We start from the raw sequence: 20,787 nt of genomic DNA on the forward strand, positions 1-20,787 counted from the left end.
GATTGAGCCCTGCATTGGGCTCCCTGCTCAGCGGGAGTCTGCTTCTCCCTCTCCCTCTGCCGTTACCCCTGCTGTGCTCTCTCACTCTTTCTGTCAAATAAATAAATAGTCTTTAAAAAAAAAAAAAAAAAAAGACACTTAACCAGCTGAGCCAACCAGGTACCCATATGATTTAAAAGATTTTTAAGAACTGGGAAGTTCTTTCTGAAATGAACATATTAAATAATGCAAATCTATTTACTTTAACTTCCTTTGGGCCCTGGTCTCTTGGATTGTGAATCAATAAAATTACATGAACTTTTAAATGAGAAATCCATCTCTCTTGAGCATAGATTATGCTGTTCTAGGATAATCTCAGTTGCCTAAATTACAGTTGAAATATTTTGTGTTTCTACATTCCTTTTTCTTAATTTTAGTTTAGACATTGTCTCTGAAGGCTTACTTTTCCAAAACTAACTTCCAAAGTGTATTCTAGCAATCTGCATAAGATATAAATTGTGTATGGAGTGGTGATACCAACTCTCCCTTTTTGGTGTACATAAAAAGACATGTGTATGAGATAGATGCATATAATATTTGAAAATATTCAACATGTGTTAAAGTTAAAAACACAGTCTCAGAACAATATGAAGAGTATTTCCCAATGAAAAAAAAAATTAATCACTAAAACTATGAGTTTGTATGGGTGCATTTTTACAAAGACTAATGCAGGGATGGAAGAATAAATACACTGAACTGTTAATCGTGGGTGCCTGTAGGGGAGGGAGTGGGATTGGCAGAGCTACAGGGAGACTTCCCTTTTTTGGCTTTTTTTATTTGAGTATCTCCCAGTGGGATTGTATTCAGATATTACATAATTTTTTAACAGAAAAATCCGTGAAGAATAAACCACACATCACTTCATTTCCTTTTCTTTTGCTTCAGCCATTTGCTTTCTTCTCTATACCATCCTATTGTTGGACAGGCTTTCTGTGCAGTTTTACCATTTAAAAATGGAAGTGCTTTGGTGAACAACCAGTGACTCTTTAAATGGTCATTCCGTATTTCCTGTGGCATTATAATGGATTACTTGCATGCTGAATGTGAATCTCTTTTCTCCTATAGGTGATATTTTTAGCTGCCATGCAGTTGATAATCCCAAACCCCATTCAGAGCTCAGAATGCTCAGGCAATATGGACCAAATGTGCCTGAGCCCATCCTTCAGAAGCTTGTGGCTGCCTTTGGAGAGCTGAGGAGTTTAGCTGACCAGGGGATTATTAACTATCCTTATTCTACCAGAGAAGTTGTCAACATAGTAAAACATTTACAGGTACGGCATATGCCTGTGCATAAAGTTTTAAAAGAAACCATCAATCTTGGTGTTTTTTTAGACTGCTTAATGTATACCAAGTCTTTCTGTTTCTAAGATATAGTACTGATTCAGATAAAATATGAAGTGTTTGTAATCTAAATTTTAAATCTGGAAGACTGATGAACAGTTGACGTTTAGCCTTTGAGTTGACTTAGGCAAGGTTCTATGCCATGGCCATTACCAAGGAGCTGGGAAGTTTGGTGGGGGTTTTTGAGGGGTGAGGGAAGACAAGAGAGTGAAATGCAGTGAAACTTTACCACTGTTCGACTTTATACAACAAGCAATAATGACTGAGTGAAAAGTATTTCCATTTTGAAGACAAAAGACGTGAAGATAGAAAACTTACTAGGAACTAACAGTATTTATGATATGCCTGTAAATACTGCAAGAAAGTTCTATAAGATAGAATAAATGGACTGGAAAATGCAGTTCTTTGTAGCCAAATACAATGTATAGTCCACCATGGTAAAGAAAACAAAAAAACTGAGGTCAGTTCTACTTGTATAATAAATAGTCTCTGAGCAGAAAGTCACAACCTAATGACTCATGACCTCTGACCTGTCCCCAACCCTCTAAGGAAAATCTAGAAAGAAAAATAGAAAGCTTCATTCTGCATATTAAGCCATGAAAAGACCAGTTCATTTCCTAGAGCCTAAAGAAAATCAAGACAGAGCCACCAGAGGACCCAGAGGACCCAGCCAGTATGAATCTTGCTGTTAGTAATATTTTTCTTTCCCTCTATTTCCTATCTGTCTATTCACTGTACTTACTATGTTCTTCTTTACTTCTTTCTTACTCCTTTATCTTTCATTTATTCATAGACCTGTGATTTCTCTAATTACTTCTGTATAGATATTCAACACTCCTCTATCTATATAAATAGCATTTTTTTATTTTGTCAATCTACTACTTATTTTAAAGGCAGTGGAAGTCACCAGACAGGATCTAAGCACTGATTTAGCATTTGAGAGAAGGAGCTATGCCCCCTCAAATTCTAGTATTTATTTGAAAAAGAAAATATGAAGTTATCAGAGCAAACATTAAAAGAAAAATGTGTATATTCCTCCTATCTTGTTACCTGACAAGGCTTGTAAATATTTGCTAAAGTTGATTCAATCATTATTGTTCTATCAGTTTTATAAATCACATGTGTCATAAGGAATTTTTTTTTTTATTAATACAGAAATTTCCCACTGAAGGTCTCTCCAGCGTGGTTAGGAATGTGTTTGACTTCGATTCCTACAACAATGACATGAGGGAGATTTTGATTAACACTTTGCACAAATATGGAATACCTATCGGAGCAAAACCAACCAGTGTGCAGCTGGCGAAGGAGTAAGGCAAACTCATTATTGTCAAATACTCTTGGGGGTTACTATTCTGATTCTTAAAATGGTGATAATTCTGAACTACTATTACATGCTGCTAAACTGGCATGGAGTGGAAATTCCATGAGTAAGCTTTTCACATGTATGTTGCTATTTGCTGGCTGGATTTCAGTCAAATAGCATTATTTATAGGCCTGTAAATTGAGAATTTTAATTATTTTGACTGTCCCATGAGTAGATGTAATGTTATCAAATAAAGGGAAATATTTGTTTCTTTAACAGTCTCTGTCCTTTTGTTGAATTACTGTGACTCTCATTTCCTAATCTAGTGCAAAATCATGGTACAAACATGAAAGCTACATAAAGGGGTAATATGTATTTCATTAAGATCTTGTTTACGTCATCATATATTTTTCTGTTGTGATCATTTTCTAAATTATAATCGTATTAACTTAAGAGAATGTTGGTTTCTTATTTCAGCTCGACAGATTGAAAGACGTAGTGAAAACAAGTGGGTTTGTTTCACGGAGGCCAATTGCCCGCCTTTTAATTTGTAATTATGGGCTACGTACTTAACCTTAGTAAAGAATCTGCAAGTATGTTGTTTACCAGAAAGATAGCTGATATAGTTTGTAATTAAGTTCAGTGCAAATTCATTAGAACACAGTTTTAGATGTTTGTAACTCAAGTGATAATGCATCTAATGCTATCTTTTCTATTAAAAAATAGTCAATTACCATAATTCTCAAGGGACAATAATAACTTTTAAATTATTACTTAAATGTAGTCTCATATAGGAGGCACTCTCTACCTTCCTTAGAAAAAAATTGTTGGGACACCTGGGTGGCTCAGTGGTTAAGCCTCTGCCTTTGGCTCTGGTCGTGATCTCAGGGTCTTGGGATTGAGTCCCGTGCCGGGCTCTCTGCTCAGCAGGGAGCCTGCTTCCCCCTAAAAAGAAAAAACTTTAAAAAAGAAAAAAAAATTATTAAGTATAAATTAATGACTAGTCCAGCTATACACAAACACATACATACATATACATATATATCCTAAGTGGATATATCATCCTTATTTATTTATTCTTTGACATTATTATAAAAACTTGTCAGAATACATACAAATAAAAATAAATATAAATTGTTAAAGCTTTAACAGTTTTTTCAAAGATTCTTAAAGAGAAACAAATATTTCCCTTTTGTGGTAAAAGCACAAGATGGAGTTATGTTTGAAATCATCAGTGAATTGGTTTATATTATTAATGAATGAGTAAATTTTTTTGAAAAGAGTCATTTGGTATCTGTTGTTAAGACATACAATTTTCTCTACGGTTTTACTGATTGATTAGCAATGTTTGTAGGCATTTTGAGACTAGTTTGCTAACTTATTAATAGCATACCTTTTATATTGGAGAGTTCAAGATATTATCTTTAATGTGCAAACTTCTATAAGTGCTCATGTTTTTTACTTCTTTTTTATGAACTATATCTTTATTTTCAATTGGAAGTAAGATGGTTTTTATTACTGTTAACAAATTTCTATAGAGTCTTGGCTTCATGGAAACCAGACTTATGATTTAAAAATAACTTTTTTTTTGGATGCTTGAACAACTTGAAATAAAAATTAAAATATATATCAGTTGGTAAGATCAATCAAAAGAAAATGGTTGGCACTTTAAGTTTCTAAGGAAGACAGATAAAATGGTTTAACTTATTCATTCCAGTCCTCAGCTCTGAACTGAAAAATTCTGGCAAGTTAATTCCAATTCTAGTACTTATCTATGGAAACAGTACATTGAGCCTAGAAACAAGATGGTCACACTCATGCCTCTGATGGGGATGGAAACAGCTAGTTGTCCACCCACTGCTTATAGCTAAAAATAGACTCATAGAGGAGTGAATTTTCCCTTGGGTTGGAGATAATAGTAGACTACAGTTTGCACATTCACAGCATTGTTTCCAAGCTGGTAAATTACAATGACTAGGGCAGCTCAGGAGTTGTGATGTCATTTTGTTGCCCTTGAAGTGAGATCCACAGGTTCCATAGTCTATTACTGTTGAACAATTGGTCATCTACTTTGGGTAGGATAGCATGGTAAGTGACAAAGTAATGGCCTGGGAATTCAACAATTAGTCACATATTGAACCTGTGTGCCTGGTCAGTGATGGAGAAATACATATTAGCCTGTTGACAAAATGAGGGCATTTTAAATAGCATAATTATAGTCGACAACATCTAATTAGTACATGTTTAACAATGGAAGGGGATGCATGTAATAATAACTGTAAAAAGAAATGTAAAATAAGACTGTCCTAGTGAAGCCAGAATATAGGGTCATTTTCATAAAGTTAATAAGTTTAACTTTATTGATAAGATTCCTTCCTATTCTAACATCCTTTGCATGTTAATGTAATCTTAATTTTCTCCCCTTAAACAAATAAGAAAGGAGTGATACTGACATTTTCTTGTTTCTCCCTAGAGTAGAACATCATTAATAGTAATCACATGGACCTCTGAAGTTTTAAAGTTGTCCCCATGTGGTCTTCTAATTTGCTTTGACTTTTCTAAGCCTTTTGCTAAACCTTGTACTTCACTAGACCTTTTGCTAACCCAGTTCTTCCAGGCTGCTTCTGCCCACCTCCGCATATATTATGCCAGTGAAAAAGGTCTTCATTGGGCTTCTGTTCCTAAAAAAGAAAGACAAAATATTTTAATTATTGTTACTATCACTTTGCCCTGAATGAAAAATCCTTGCTACAGCCTCTTCATCTTGTTCTCTAATCCAACCATAGTGTTTATTGGATGGGAGCAAAATTACAGTGAGTCCAGAATAAGGTGTTCACATTCACGCTCAAGATGGGGATGGAAAAATAATTGGCACCCACTGTGTATAACTAAGAAGGGATGTAAGGCAGACATTGTAGAAGAAGGAAGTTTTCACATGGGCACAGATGATGCTAGAGCACTGTTGGTACCATTTTCTACAGCACCTTCTTCCTCAGCTGCAATCAGACTGTATTTTGGCTGTTCAGGGATGTTCCCATTCCTGCTCTTTGGTGAATTCCCAGAAGAGATGCTGTCACTTCTCCTTTTGTTCTCCTGAAGAGTGCAGGATGGTACCTATCTCATAGGTTTCTGCACATTTTTAAAAGGCCCAGTATCCTATTACGAGGTGAATATGACTTATCTTTTTTACTAAACCTTTGCTGAACCTGGTACTTTTAGACTGAGTCTTCCTAGGTGGCTATTTTACCATGCTTGTCAGGTGTAACACAGCTCTTCCTGATCTGTAATATATCGCCAGTTCTTAGTACTGAGATCAGAACTGGCTACCTCGACCCCCTCATTACATTGGCCTCTTCCTACAAGTACTTCCCGAAGTTTTTTGTTTGTTTGTTTGTTTGTTTATTGTTTCCTTTCAAGTAGGCCAAAGAGATGGCAGACCTAGCCAAATAAGGAGTCACACTGGGAGAAATTTAGGCAGAGATAGAAAGATTTGGCTTAAATTCTGAGCTCTTAAAAAAAAATAATCTGATCTATTGAGTTTCAAATGTCATTGTTGGAGGGAAAAATGAGTGCACACACACACAACTAGGTCTAAAGACCCAACTAAAAGCATATCAGTTATCTGCTATGGTAGGGATAGATAATAAATTTTGAAACAAAGTTTTCTTGTTTTTCCTTAAAATGAGTTTTTATTTTTGACTTCAAAAATAATATCTTTTATTTAGGAATAAAGATACTATTAGCACAGTGGTTCTTCTAAATCTAAAAGTGTTTTTCAGAGTAATTTATGATCTCTAACATGCTGGGGGGAAGCATTTGTTTTAAAAGAAAAAAATCTTGTTTTTTTAACATAATTTTAAGTGACTTATACAGTATTTTAAATCTTACATTTATATGCCACTCTCAACTTCACATTTCTTGAGAGAATTACCATTTCATAGATTTACAATGGAATATGAATACTCTAAACATTAATTAACAACAATAGTGATGATGATAATGTAAACAACTGATAGATAACTATGTGCCCAGCACATTTCCAGGCACTCACTTACATGAATTTAGATAATCCTCATGAAAAACCTATCATATATAATGTTATATATATATATATATACATATATATATATATATATATATATATACACACACACAAATACACACACACATATAGTATTAGTATTACATTTTGTAGATGAGGAACTTGAGACTCAGAGAAGTTATGTCAATTGCTTAAGGTTAGAAGGCTAATGGGGGCAAATACTATACATATACATAATTTTTTAAAATTAATTAATTTATTTATTTTCAACGTAACAGAATTCATTGTTTATGCACCACACCATGCAATATATGCCCTCCATAATACCCACCACCTGGCTCCCCCAACCTCCCACGCCCCGCCCCTTCAAAACCCTCAGGTTGTTTTTCAGAGTCCATAGTCTTTCATGGTTCATCTCCCCTTCCAATTTCCCTCAACTCCCTTCTCCTCTCTATCTCCCCATGTCCTCCATGTTATTTGTTATGCTCCACAAATAAGTGAAACTATATGATAATTGACTCTCTCTGCTTGACTTATTTCACTCAGCATAATCACTTCAGTCCCGTCCATGTTGATACAAAAGTTGGGTATTCATCCTTTTTGAGGGAGGCATAATACTCCATAGTGTATATGGACCATATCTTCCTTATCCATTCGTCTGTTGAAGGGCATCTTGGTTCTTTCCACAGTTTGGCGACCGTGGCCATTGCTGCTATAAACATTGGGGTACAGATGGCCGTTCTTTTCAATACATCTGTATCTTTGGGGTAAATACCCAGTAGTGCAATTGCAGGGTCATAGGGAAGCTCTATTTTTAATTTCTTAAGGAATCTCCACACTGTTCTCCAACGTGGTTGCACCAATTTGCATTCCCACCAACAGTGTAAGAGGGTTCCCCTTTCTCCACATCCTCTCCAACACACGTTGTTTCCTGTCTTGCTAATTTTGGCCATTCTAATTGGTGTAAGGTGGTGCCTCAATGTGGTTTTAATTTGAATCTCCCTGATGGCTAGTGATGATGAACATTTTTTCATGTGTCTGATAGCCATTTGTATGTTTTCATTGGAGAAGTGTCTGTTCATGTCTTCTGCCCATTTTTTGACATGATTATCTGTTTTGTGTGTGTTGAGTTTGAGGAGTTCTTTATAGATCCTGGATATCAACCTTTTGTCTGTACTGTCATTTGCAAATATCTTCTCTCATTCCGTGGGTTGCCTCTTTGTTTTGTTGACTGTTTCCTTTGCTGTGCAGAAGCTTTTGATCTTGATGAAGTCCCAAAAGTTCATTTTTGCTTTTGTTTCCTTTGCCTTTGGAGACATATCTTTTTTTTTTTTAATTTTATTTATTTATTTGACAGACAGAAATCACAAGTAGGCAGAGAGGCAGGCAGAGAGAGAGAGAGAGGAAGGGAAGCAGGCTCCCTGCTGAGCAGAGAGCCCAACGCGGGGCTCGATCCCAGGATCCTGAGATCATGACCCGAGCCGAAGGCAGAGGCCTAACCCACTGAGCCACCCAGACGCCCCTGGAAACATATCTTGAAAGAAGTTGCTGTGGCTCATATCAAAGAGGTTACTGCCTATGTTCTCCTCTAGGATTCTGATGGATTCCTGTCTCACGTTGAGGTCTTTTATCCATTTCAAGTTTATCTTTGTGTATGGTATAAGAGAATGGTCGAGTTCATTCTTCTACATATAGCTGTCCAATTTTCCCAGCACCATTTATTGAAGAGACTATCTTATTTCCACTGTATATTTTTTCCTGCTTTGTCGAAGATTATTTGACCATAGAGTTGAGGGTCCATGTCTGGGCTCTCTACTCTGTTCCACTGGTCTAAGTGTCTGTTTTTTATGCCAGTACCATGCTGTCTTGGTGATCACAGCTTTGTAGTAAAGCTTGAAATCAGGTAACGTGATGCCCCCAGTTTTGTTTTTCTTTTTCAACATTTCCTTAGCAATTCGGGGTCTCTTCTGATTCCATACAAATTTTAGGATTATTTGCTCCAGCTCTTTGAAAAATACCAGTGGAATTTTGATCGGAATGGCATTAAAGGTATAGATTGCTCTAGGCAGTATACATATACATAATTTTAATTCCAATTCTAAGGACAAATGAAGGCAGACTGATATGCAAATTACAACTCAAAGTTACTCTTTGGATATTGAAAATTAACTGAAATTGTTTTAAAAGTGCCCTGAGATTTTAGTTAAGCAACTTGGAAACATCACTGTCTATGATGTCATACATGTGTAACTCTTCAGAGTTTTGATAGATTCAGATTTGGGGAGGGGTGCAGCCCCCAGTGATATTTCACAATGAAAAGTAAGTCAGAAAGTAGATCAACATAGACTTTGGCACAATAAAGATCATTTGAGAGACTTCTTCATTCCCAGTTTTCTTTTTTTTTTTCCTGACATAGTGAAGGATCATGAAATAAAATACAAGGTAATTCATTTAGAAAAATAAAAACAAACTAGAAAACTTTATTTGGCTGCCATACATAAAAAGCATACTGGCCATTATTCCTTCCTGATTTGTAACACAAGATTAATTTAGGAATCTTCTCAAAGGTTATGGTCATTTTTAAATAAAGTAAACGTTCAGAGAAATTATCTCTACCCTGTGAAGTTAGCATTATGCGTTTTTCTCTCCCTGCCCCTAGGAGACATACATGTCTATAAAATATTTAAATATTAAAATTCTTTGTCCTCAACTCTGTTGATTTCTTTTTTTAAGTGCTGCTTAGTTTATTCTTTTTAAAATTAACATACGGTGTATTATTGGTTTCAGAAGTACAGGCCTGTGATTCATCAGTCTTATATAATACCCAGTGCTCATTACAACACATACCCTCCCCAAAGTCCATCACCCAGTTACCCCATCCCCTCACCCCCTTCCCAGCCAGCAGCCTCAGTTTGTTTCCTGAGATGAAGAGTCTCTTATGGCTTGTCTCCCTCTCTGGTTTCACCTTGCTTTGTTTTTTCCTCTCTTTCACTATGATCCTCTGCCTTGTTTCTTAAATTTCACAGTTTATTCTTTTTTTTTTTGTTTTTTTTTTTGGTTTTTTTTGTTTTTTTTTTTTTTAAAGATTTTTTTATTTATTTATTTGACAGAGAGAGATCACAAGTAGATGGAGAGGCAGGCAGAGAGAGAGAGAGAGAGGGAAGCAGGCTCCCCGCCAAGCAGAGAGCCCGATGCGGGACTCGATCCCAGGACCCTGAGATCATGACCTGAGCCGAAGGCAGCGGCTTAACCCACTGAGCCACCCAGGTGCCCTCACAGTTTATTCTTAAGCTAGTTTCTTTTTTTGTGTTGGCTTGTTTGTTTTGTGGTGTTTTGTTTTTTGTTTGTTTGTTTGTTGTTGTTTTGAGAGAGAGAGCACAGGTGCAGGGTTGCAGAGGTAGAGAGAAAGATGCGTAAGCAGGCTCCCCCCCCACACAGTGCAGAGCCCTCTGCAGGGCTCGATCTCACAGTCCTGAGGCATGACCTGAGCCAAAATCAAGAGTTGGATGCTTAACCAGCTGAGCCATCCAGGTACCCCCTAAGCACTGAGTGCCTGTTTGTCACTGACTACCTATTATCTACCAATTGTTAATTTGTAGTAGCCGAAGGGAATACAAGTTTGAGGAAATTAAAAAGGTTTTATATATGTTTCCTTATGATGTATATTTGCTAAATGAAGAATCACGTCCTTTTTTTTTTTTTTTTTTTTTTAAATAAGCCCAGCACAGGGCTTGAACTCACAACCCTGAGATCAAGACCTGACCTGAGATCAAGAGTCAGATGCTTAACTGACTGGCACCCCAGCCAATATTTTTACTGAACTTCTTAAATGGGTTCACATTTTAAACTTAAAAAAGCAATGGTAATTATCATATGGTTTCACTTATTTGTGGAGCATAACAAATAGCATGGAGGACAAGGGGAGATGGAGAGGAGAAAGGAGTTGAGGGAAATTGGAAGGGGAGGTGAACCATGAGACACTATGGACTCTGAAAAACAATCTGAGGGTTTTGAAGGGGCGGGGGTGGGAGGTTGGGGGAACCAGATGGTGGGTATTAGGGAGGGCATGGATTGCATGGAGCACTGGGTGTGGTGCAAAAACAATGTATACTGTTACGCTGAAAAGAAATAAAAAATTTAAAAAATTTTTTTAAAAATGCAATGGTAACTGTTGAGAGTTGCCTTTGAGAGAGGCCCCCAGAATAGAGACAGGAAGCCCCACTTTCCGTACTGTTTGAATATTCTAACATATGTATTATTTTCTATATTTTATTATTTAAATGTCCACCAACTATCTAGGCTCCAAACCCCACTGGAATTATTCTTTTCATTTTCTTATTTAAATAAAATAATAATGATGAAGTAAAGATCTATTCTAAAATCGCTGTATCTGGGGATCTTTGCCTCTGGGGATCTTTGCCTCTGGTACACCAACTGCAACACCTGCCCTCAGGGTGGAATGTTTGCACCCTGACCAATGGCAAAGGAGAAATCACATTAACCAGACATTTTTATTGCTTTTCAACACAATATAAGTAAATTTATGCATTGGTTGACATCAACGTAAACCTCTCAAGTGAGGGAAGACAACACTTTTAAAGCAACAAAAATAAAAATAGTTGTGCATACGTGCGGACAGGACAGCTTCATCTAGACTGAATGTCTTTGAAAGGGTATCTGCCTGGAATTGGTTTTCTATGTTAAAGACTTATCCTGTGTAATTAATTGGAACATCAATAGCAGCTGCATTCCTCACCAAAACCAACTTTGGTGTACCACAGGCATCCAAGAGAACATTCCAACCGGGACATCTCTTTGGAGTAATTTCATTAATTTTATTTTTGAAAATAGGAATAATGATTGGTTTACTATTTATCGCATTAAGAGTCTCTTCTTAAAGTGTTGTGCTTCTCCTTCCATTTTTCTGAACTCTTATATGCTATAATTTTCTTTTTGTAGTCCTTGTTTTTACAAATAAGCTCACAATGCTGATCGTGGAGTTCTAAGGTGTACTAGTCCACTCTACATGGTGATTTACTTTCATTTCATAAAAGAGCTCTTAGTTTTCAAAAGTAATAAGATTTACATAATGACATCCCAGAACTATTATGAGCAGAAGGGTGGTATTGGGTTTTATAGTTTCATAGCCTTTGCCCCATATTCTCTTGGTATATGATAAAGCAGCTTTACAACCATTTTATTTGCTTTCAACTCCTTTATGAGGGTGCAGAAAAAAATTAAAATATAACCAGTCTACATAGAAATCATTAAGGTCTATGAATCTTCTTTCATACCCGTCTTAAACAGTCTCACAGAATATCCTTGGATTCCCTTGAGCATTTGCAAGTGATCATCTGTCACCTACCTGCATAGAAATTCCCAGTTTCCACCTCTAGCTGGTTCTTCCAAATATACCTGCAAAGTAGATTGCATCTTTTATTCAGTCTTGTAATCAGGATGCAATGGGGGAAGAAAGCTGTAGTGGTTTGCACTTGCCATTGAGATGAGAAACAAGCAGGTGAAGATGTTGGCAGTTCTGATGTAGCCAGGCGTTCATTTATTTAAGAAACACTTGAGCATTTATTTGGTAAATGATGCTGTTTAAAGTGGTGGGGTTTGGAGCCGATGGCTGAGACAGAATTCTTGAGATGTCTTTGGTGTAAAAAGTGGTCTTATTAAAGCACAGGGACAACACCCATGGGCAGAAAGAGCTGCACTGAGGTCACGAGGAGTAGCCCATTATATACTTTCAAGTCCGGAGGGGTTAGAGACAGCACAGGCCTCCAGTGTGTTTTGGAAACAGGGTTTCCAGGATCCTGAGGGGGCTAGCTATTGTTAGGAAAAGGTCATTTATTACTGTTTAGTAAACCCTCAGTCAGGAGACCCCCTCAGATGTCTATCAGTGGGCCGTATTGCCAACATGTCTATTAGGGGGTAGAGATAAAGGAAGTTTCCAAAGGAATTTTTATCTCTTAAAGAGGATCCTGGGGATCAGGCTAAGATTGCCTTTTGCCCTTAGCAAAGTGTCAACATCCAGGCAGCTGAGCTCCCAGAGGAAGGTCACGCTACCTGTTTTAAAGACTTGTCAGTGGGCTGTCGGCAGTAAGGAGATTTAATTTTTTCTTTTGCCTTTGTTTCTCACATCAGTACACACAAGGTAGGGAGTCAGAAATACAAAGGTGATGAAGTGTTCATACCTGCGTTTCGGGAGCTCAGAGTTAATTGGGGAAGCACTCAAGTAAAGAGTGACTTGTGTTCTGTTAAAGCCACACTAGAGAGAATCAGAGAGGTAGGATTGCTGCCTTCTGCCTTCGGGGAGAGTCAGGGAGGATTAACCAGGCTGAATGCTTAAGGGATGACTAGGCCTTCTCCATGAAAAAAGAAGAAAACACTTCAAGCAGAGACCGTTTTAAGAGGCCAGGGTACACTTTGGAAACTGGTAGTTTGGTGATTCAAAGGGTGGAGTAAGGGCATGCCTCATGATGGGGCTAAAAGGGAGAGAAGAGTCAGAGGGAATCCCAGAAGAATTTGATGCCAAAAGGTAGCATGGTCAAATGTGTAATTTAGAAAGATTCCTTTGGTTGCTTTTTTTTTTTCCTTTAAAAACAACAACAACAAACTCAAAGCCAATGAAACTGACAGCAGGAAGACCTGCCTGGAAGCAGCTGCCTTCATCTGGGTGATGATCAGTGAGGGCTGGCCTGTGGCAGTGGGAAGGAAAGGAGGCCTAAGAGCAAGAGAGATTTCAGTGGCAGAGGGGATGGATTCTGAGTAGCAGAGAGTCAAGGATTCAAGTAAGATGTAAGCCTTACCCTTGATGAATTCATCTCATTGGGAAAATAGGTAAAGTACCAACCTTGCTATGCAGTGTTATATTCAAAGTGCTATATTCGTGGTTGGTTTATCTCATCCTGTTAGTCCTTCTAGTGGCAAATAACAGAGGTTTTCTGTGGGGAGGGTTGGAAGGGTGGGGAATTTCCAACTGGGGAAAATTCAATCCCTGTCATTCTTGATGTGGATAATTAGAAAAGGGAAGAACTGAAGATGAGAAAATACTAAGATGTGGTTGGTAAAGCAGATGGCAGACAAAGAGAAGTTTTTGCAGTAAAACTTGAAGAAAGAGGAGAGAAAGGAATCCCAGGCCCCAGAACCGTACTTTGGCACCTTCTTCCAGGAGGAAGGAAGCCAGAGATGTGCTGAGCAAGCTGACAGTGTCCGCTCTGGCACAGAGTGACTCGAGGCACCAGCACTAAGACCACACAGTCATTCTGGATATTGGGGCGCATATTTGAGAACCGTTAGCCAAGAATAGCAAGTTTCCCCTGATCTTTTTCCATCTCATGCATCCAAATTATTCTTCATTTCTGTGACGTCAGCAGGACCTAGGCAGCAGAGGAACACAAGTCTAAGTTAGAAAGTGAAAGCCATCGTGTCTAATGCAGAGCCAGGCAGAGACAGGAAACACACCTACACATACTCGTTGTGCGCGCAGCATATGCAGCAAAACAAAATTAACTTGCCAGCAACACAAGAGATTATAGGGCAGGGAGATTCAGAAGTTTCTAGCAAGTAAGGGAATGTAACTGGGAAATAGTAAGATCCATTATAACAAAGTGTTTTAAGGGACTTTTCTATTTCCTTTTTTTAACTATGCTGACTTTTTCTTTTAGTAAACACAAATCTTTGGAAGGATTCACTTCTGACCTTGCTTTCAAAAACTTTATTCTCCATCAGGCCTTAAATTTGAAAATAGCAAATTCTGCAGAACTGTATCCTAAGAGTTTCTAAGAGCTCCAAATGTGCAAAGTTCCATGGAAACCCAGAAGAGCAAGAGATTCATTCTCAGAAAGAAATATGGGCAAGAGATGCAAGGAGAAGTGATGTTTGAATTGGGCCTTAAGAATGAGAAGGATTGGGGCACCTGGGTGGCTCAGTGGGTTAAGGCCTCTGCCTTCGGCTCAGGTCATGATCCCAGGGTCCTGGGATTGAGCCCCACATCGGGCTCTCTGCTCCTCGGGGAGCCTGCTTTCTCCTCTCTCTCTCTGCCTGCCTCTCTGCCTACTTGTGATCTCTATCTGTCAAGTAAATGAATAAAATCTTTAAAAAAAAAAAAAAAAAAAGAATGAGAAGGATTTCACCAAAGAGGCAATAGCAGAGAGGAATTCTGGGAAGAGGTAATAGCCTCATAGAGGCATGAAAATGCATAGCTTGTTCAGGAAGAGCAAGTAGCAGTTCAAAGTGGCAAAGGCCTAAATTGGCTGGAGAGTGAGAGGAAGGCATAAGAGCCAAAAGTGGAAATATTTGTCAGGGTTATTCCATGAAAGGCTCTGGTAAACTCAGTGGGACAATCCAAACTAATTTTTTGTGAGAGGTTAGATTTAAAACATCAGGTGTGTGAGGACTGCTAAAATCAGAGTTGATCTTTTTCTTCTTCAAGATGGTAGTAATTGATGAAATTTTGAGAGTTGGTGGAACTACCCCGCGGGGTTCCACTATTCCCATGAAAATTAGTAGTTCTTGTGTTAAGGAAATGTTTTAGGAATTGTTGCTAATAGGTACATCAACAACTTCCAATTGCATAATGCCCCTAGAAAGATACAAATCTTTTTCATGTGTTTCTTTCAGACTCCAGAAATAGTATTGGCAAATGTTCAGAGAAGGCAGAAATTCCCCAGAACATACTCTTTAAAACCCCAGATCACCTCTTTATGGAAACAATCTTAGACAAATCTCTTGCATGTCGTTCAGACTCTATTACTCGGCTTTGGGGTCCATATCCATCATGTTATGAATTGTGTGCATGCTTAGAAAAAAACTTTGGTTTGCCTTCTGTATAATTTGATCTGAGTCATAATTTTGGTATTCACCTTTCTTTCAGTTCAAACTTTTACTTCCAGATCTTTAGTAATACTTCCAAAAGGGATTAAGAAACATCACAACATATGAATTGAAATACTTCATTGTTTTAAAAAACATAAATTCATGAATGACATTGAAGATAAAAAGTAGTGCTATTTATAGGCCTTAAGTTCATCCTCCTCCCCCTTAAAATCAAATCCAGACATCATTCCAGCTAAGACTTTAATAGAGTTAAACAACACAAGTGTCAGGATCTAAAAATCATGGAAAATGCCACTGTCATTTCCGTGAAATCAGGTGTAAACAATTTACGTGTGCTTAAAATTGGATGACAGATTTCAGTAATGGGATATAGGGCATTTTGTTAACTGGTTATTCCTTTAGAGTTAGCCCCGAATTAGTGTTGATTATGTTTCCAATACTAAAGCTTGCTCATGCACCCAAATACACTGCTTCCCCTTCCCCTGACTACTGACTTATTGAAGGGGAAACAGTTAGTAATAGATTTTTCCACAGCTTATTGGGAGGACTTAGTAGTGAAAAATTAATGAGGGGCTTTGGTTTACCTCAGGTGGCCAGTCTGGAGCCCACAGCAAAAGTCTTAGGACAACACTTCGTGTTACCAAGAAGCAAGATGGAGTCAGTTTGTTGTATGACTCCAGAACACCCCACGTGTGTCTTTTGGTTTTAGCTGTTATTGCCAAAAGCAATCTAGTTACGTGGTTCCAGATAGTTTCTATATGGGGTACCTGAACGTCCTTCCCATATGCTGCCAACCAAACAGCTAGTGCTAATTTTTGTTGGAACCAGGCTCCTTGTAATTTCCGTGAGTATTATGTTGAATGAGTTTGCAAGTTCAAACCAGATCTCATGAGCATCCCAGAAACCGTGCATAAAAACTAGAAGTTGAATAAAGTTACTTTTTCTCAAGTGGACGAAGGTTTGTTTTTTTTTTTAAGCATCTGTATATTTTTGTGAGATTATTAAAGGCTATTAAATCCATTTTTTAGGGTAGATATCAACCTGTCAACCAAGGATCTTTTTTTTTTTTTTTTAAGATTTTATCTATTTATTTATTTATTTATTTGATAGAGAGAGAGAGACAGTGAGAGAAGGAACACAGGCAGGGGCAGAGGGAGAGAGAGAAACAGACTTCCTGCTGAGCAGGAAGCCTGATGTGGGGCTCAATCCCAGCACCCTGGGATCATGACTGAGCCGAAGGCAGATGTTTAACGACTGAGCCACCCAGGTGCACAGGGATCGTTTTTTTAAAGCAATTGTCCACTTCTAATTAGACTCAAGATGTGTAACTGTTTCTGTTGTCTTCAAAGAGCTAATTGGGGATGTATTTAGACCCTCTTTTTATAAGCTTTAATAAAGCAGACTTGTCTGTCAGGGCACTGATTCTGTTGGCAGGTATAGGTATTTTCATTGTATTTTCACTTAAGAGCGCGAAGGTCCTAGAGGGCTGTTGAATTTAGCACGGACGTTTCCCTCTACCCACTCCAGTGATCCATCATCAGAGACTCCTAAATCTGTAAGGAAGCTTGCACATATCATCCCTTTCATTTCACAAAGGAAGAAAATAACGCTCGGAGCAGTTAGCTGACTCTTCCCTTCCCGTGTTTGCAGAGCTAGTTAATACAAGAACTAGAACTAGAACCCAGGCCTCCTGCGTCTTGTTAGACTAAGTCTTCTAGGCTTGAGGGAGATAAGGTGTGTCCTTCCTTCCTTTTCTCCTTCTCTTTTTAGAGATCTAATTCTCCTTTAGTGAACTGCTGAAAACAAGTGAAGAATGCTGCTCATTCCCTAACAAGGAGAGATTCTAGTCTGCAACACGTTTTCAAGATCTGCCCTTTTGACACTGAAATGTGTTTTTATTACATTTAAAAGAGGAAACACAGTAACTGTTAATCCCCTGATTTGGTGCCCCTCCCACCTCATTTCTAGTAAACAGGGAAGTGGCTGACCAATCAGGATAATCGTCCAGACACTTAAAATGTGTTTTAGATGATAGATTAAAAAAGCACAAAACTCCTTTTGAGAGACTTATGTCATATGAATTAGAAGAATTTCACTGTAAAATTCTTTTGTGTGTATGGCAGACATTAGCATTTCAAAGGGACAAGAAGCATATTCCACCAGAATGCTTGGTTCCATTATTTTATGTAAAAACTGTCTGAGCCTTAAATGGTCTTATTAAGCATATGGAAATATTGTGTACTCCTGTTAGTGAAAATAAAATAATTTCTAAATATAAATATACACTCTTTTAATGATCATCAAACTCATCCCAAGCATGTATTTCAGTTGATAGTCCCACATGCATTATTTTTAAACAACTTTTTAACTCTGAATCATTTTTTTAAATCATTTTTGCCGTGGAATAAGAAATTTATAATAAACTAAATGACAAATTAATGGTTCTTTTTTTAAAAAAATTGGAAGAAGAGATAATATGATTAAAATGAAAAGGCTTTATTCTAAAAAATTTGTGGTTTTATAGGATTGCTGTATTTTGACAAATCGCTTTATCTAAAAATAACTTTAAATAAAAAAGAATGTAAACACAGTAATTCCTTTGGAAGTCAGGACAGTAGCTCCCTTAGTGGAAATAATGACCTGGATACAGAGGTGCATTCAGGGCTAAGTGATACATTGGTGTGAATATTTCTGTGTGTATATCAGACTTAATTCAAAGTATAAAAAAAAAGAAGAAAAGGTTAAAGTGCTAAAATTGCCCTGTACAACTTACAAATATGGGACTTGTAGTATTGTGTACTATTTATTATTTGATTTTATTATTTTTTATATTATATATAATATATATTTTATATAATATTATTATATTATTTTATAATATTTGATTCCAAATTTTAAAAAATAGACTAAAAAATGGTTAGAGTGCTTCATTTTTTTTTCTCTAAATCCTTCCTATAGCTTATTAGGAATTGAGGTATTAAATCACCAAGTATTTTACCAATTCAAGGAAAAAATATGTAAACCTTCATTATTGTCATCAAGTTAAAAACAGAACAGGACTTTACCTTCTGAGTTTTAGAAATGTGAAATCTTTTTTTTTTTTTGAGTTTTTATTTTAATTCCAGTTAGTTAACACACAGTGTGATATTAGTTTCAGTTGTACAATATAGTGATTCAGGAATTCTACACATGACCCAGTGCTCATCAGAACAAGTGGACTCCTTAATCCCCATCACCTATTTCCCCCATCCCTCCACACCCCTCCCTTCTGGTAACCACCACTTTTGTTCTCTATAGTTAAGAGTCTATTTCTTAATTTCTCCCTCTTGCTCTTCCCTCTTTGCTTGTTTTGTTTCTTAAATTCCACATATGAGTGAAATCATATGGTATTCTGTCTGTCTCTGTCTTATTTCGATTAGCATAATACTCTCTACCTCCATCCATGTCATTGCAAAAGGCAGGAGTATAATCTAATTCTTAAAGTATATTCTAAATGTCGTACTATAGACTATCTTTTAATAAAATAAAATATAACTCACTCCTAAGTGAAGCATTCTTCAAATTTATTCATGTGGTTGATAATAGACGGCTCATTTTTTTTTCTATGACTTGGAAACAAGAAGAAATGTTGATTTTTCAAATCATCCTTGCCAGGTTGCCTCTGCCAGAGCAGACGTTCATGGGCTACTGGACAGTTGGCCAGTCAAGAAATGGAATACAAAAACTGTTGTGTCCAGCAGAAACTCATCATATAGACATAAAGGTTGATATCATTATTTCTTCATTAAAATATTGAATGTTACAGATTTTTTTCTCTGTCTTCCCTGAGAAAAACCCATACAATCTCAGAAATGACTTGTTCTGAGGTAATTTTAGATTTAGCTTCTGCTCCCCGTCTCAAGCCAATCTGGCCTCCAAGGAGCTCAATGTAGATCATTGCTAATGGCTAATAGAATTCCTAAAAGCTAACCTGAATTAGAGTCAGGTATGTTGTGTGTTATCCTGGAACACTGGCTCCATGATATTTGTTTCCATGTAAATAGGCAAAGAGAAAGAGTATCAGTCATTAGTTGTAACAGTAATTCCTTTAGATATTTGAAGCAGAAAGGGATTTACTGTGGGGAATTGGATGCTTATAAAGTCATTAGAAGGGACAGAAGAAACAGAAGTCAACAGATCACCGCTGGATTTTCAGTCTCAGGATGAGTGCTTCTGCTTCTCCCACCACCCCTGTGGCTGGTAGCCACATAGCCAGGCAAGATCAGCGAGCTTTTTCTGGAAGGGGCCACACAGTAACTGTTCTAAGCCACACAGATTCTGCTGCTACAGCTACTCGCCTTTGCTGGGGGTGACACAGCCGTAGACAGTATGTTAGCAGAGAAATGTGGCTGTGTCCTCATAAAATCTTATTTACAAAAGCAGGCAGTGGCTCAGACTAGACCCGTGGACCATTCAAGTGCATTTCATTGGCAGAACCTCAGTCATACCTGGAACCCTTACTACCAGAGAGGATAAGGAACGTAGTTTTTAGACTTCCGGCTCCCGAGACTCGGACTAGATCAGAAGGGGCAGGGTCGAGGGTGGCAGGGAAGCCACAAGGGTCACTATCTAACCCAGACATTTTTGATTAATTAAGAACTGTACAGCATGCAGATATTGAAAGTGTGGTTATGTCTATATAGTTCTCATCTCGAAGGACCCAGCCCTAATATCAATAACATTATAAAATTAGTTCCTCTCCTTCTGTTTATATTGATTAATGTTCATTAAGTGTGTTATGGTCTGCCTTTTGTAAATAACGGTAGTGGTTATCAGGAAGCTTTTTTTTAAATTTAGAATGTCACTATTTATGTATATTTTATTTCAGCCCTTCATTATGTATATAATGATGTAATAATCATTCTTTACAATGGAACTATATCAGGCCCTGATTCATACAGTTACAGATTATTCTCCTGGTTTGGCCAGCCCTGGGTCCTAAGACTTGCAGTTCAAAACTTGCTCTTGACTTAGGAAGGGATACAGTCATGAGAAGCCTATGGGATTTTACATCGGGTATATTTTGTCAGTAAACAGAAAAGAAAGTGAGAAATTAAATAAGATAGCACAAATGAAAGCATTTATAAATGGAAGTATGTGGTATTACTATTGTTATAGGCACCATAGCAGTCAATAAAATGAGATGAGGTAATTTAATATGTTGAGTATTTGAATTTGAACT

General features: G+C 37.4%; 1 protein-coding gene across 1 annotated transcript in view; it reads left to right on the plus strand.

Moving 5' to 3' along the window:
* Window positions 1–20,787, plus strand: part of LOC111147002 (von Willebrand factor A domain containing 8) — a 335,372-nt gene that overhangs the window by 199,474 nt on the left and 115,111 nt on the right. The window contains exons 25-27 of the mRNA XM_022502835.1: window positions 1,105–1,310; window positions 2,536–2,687; window positions 19,221–19,329. Coding sequence (XP_022358543.1) covers window positions 1,105–1,310; window positions 2,536–2,687; window positions 19,221–19,329 — 467 coding nt within the window. The remainder of the gene's footprint in view (window positions 1–1,104; window positions 1,311–2,535; window positions 2,688–19,220; window positions 19,330–20,787) is intronic.

The sequence above is a fragment of the Enhydra lutris genome, unplaced genomic scaffold (assembly GCF_002288905.1).
Source record: "Enhydra lutris kenyoni isolate GAN:26980312 unplaced genomic scaffold, ASM228890v2 scaffoldscaffold15, whole genome shotgun sequence".
Lineage (NCBI taxonomy): Eukaryota > Metazoa > Chordata > Mammalia > Carnivora > Mustelidae > Enhydra > Enhydra lutris.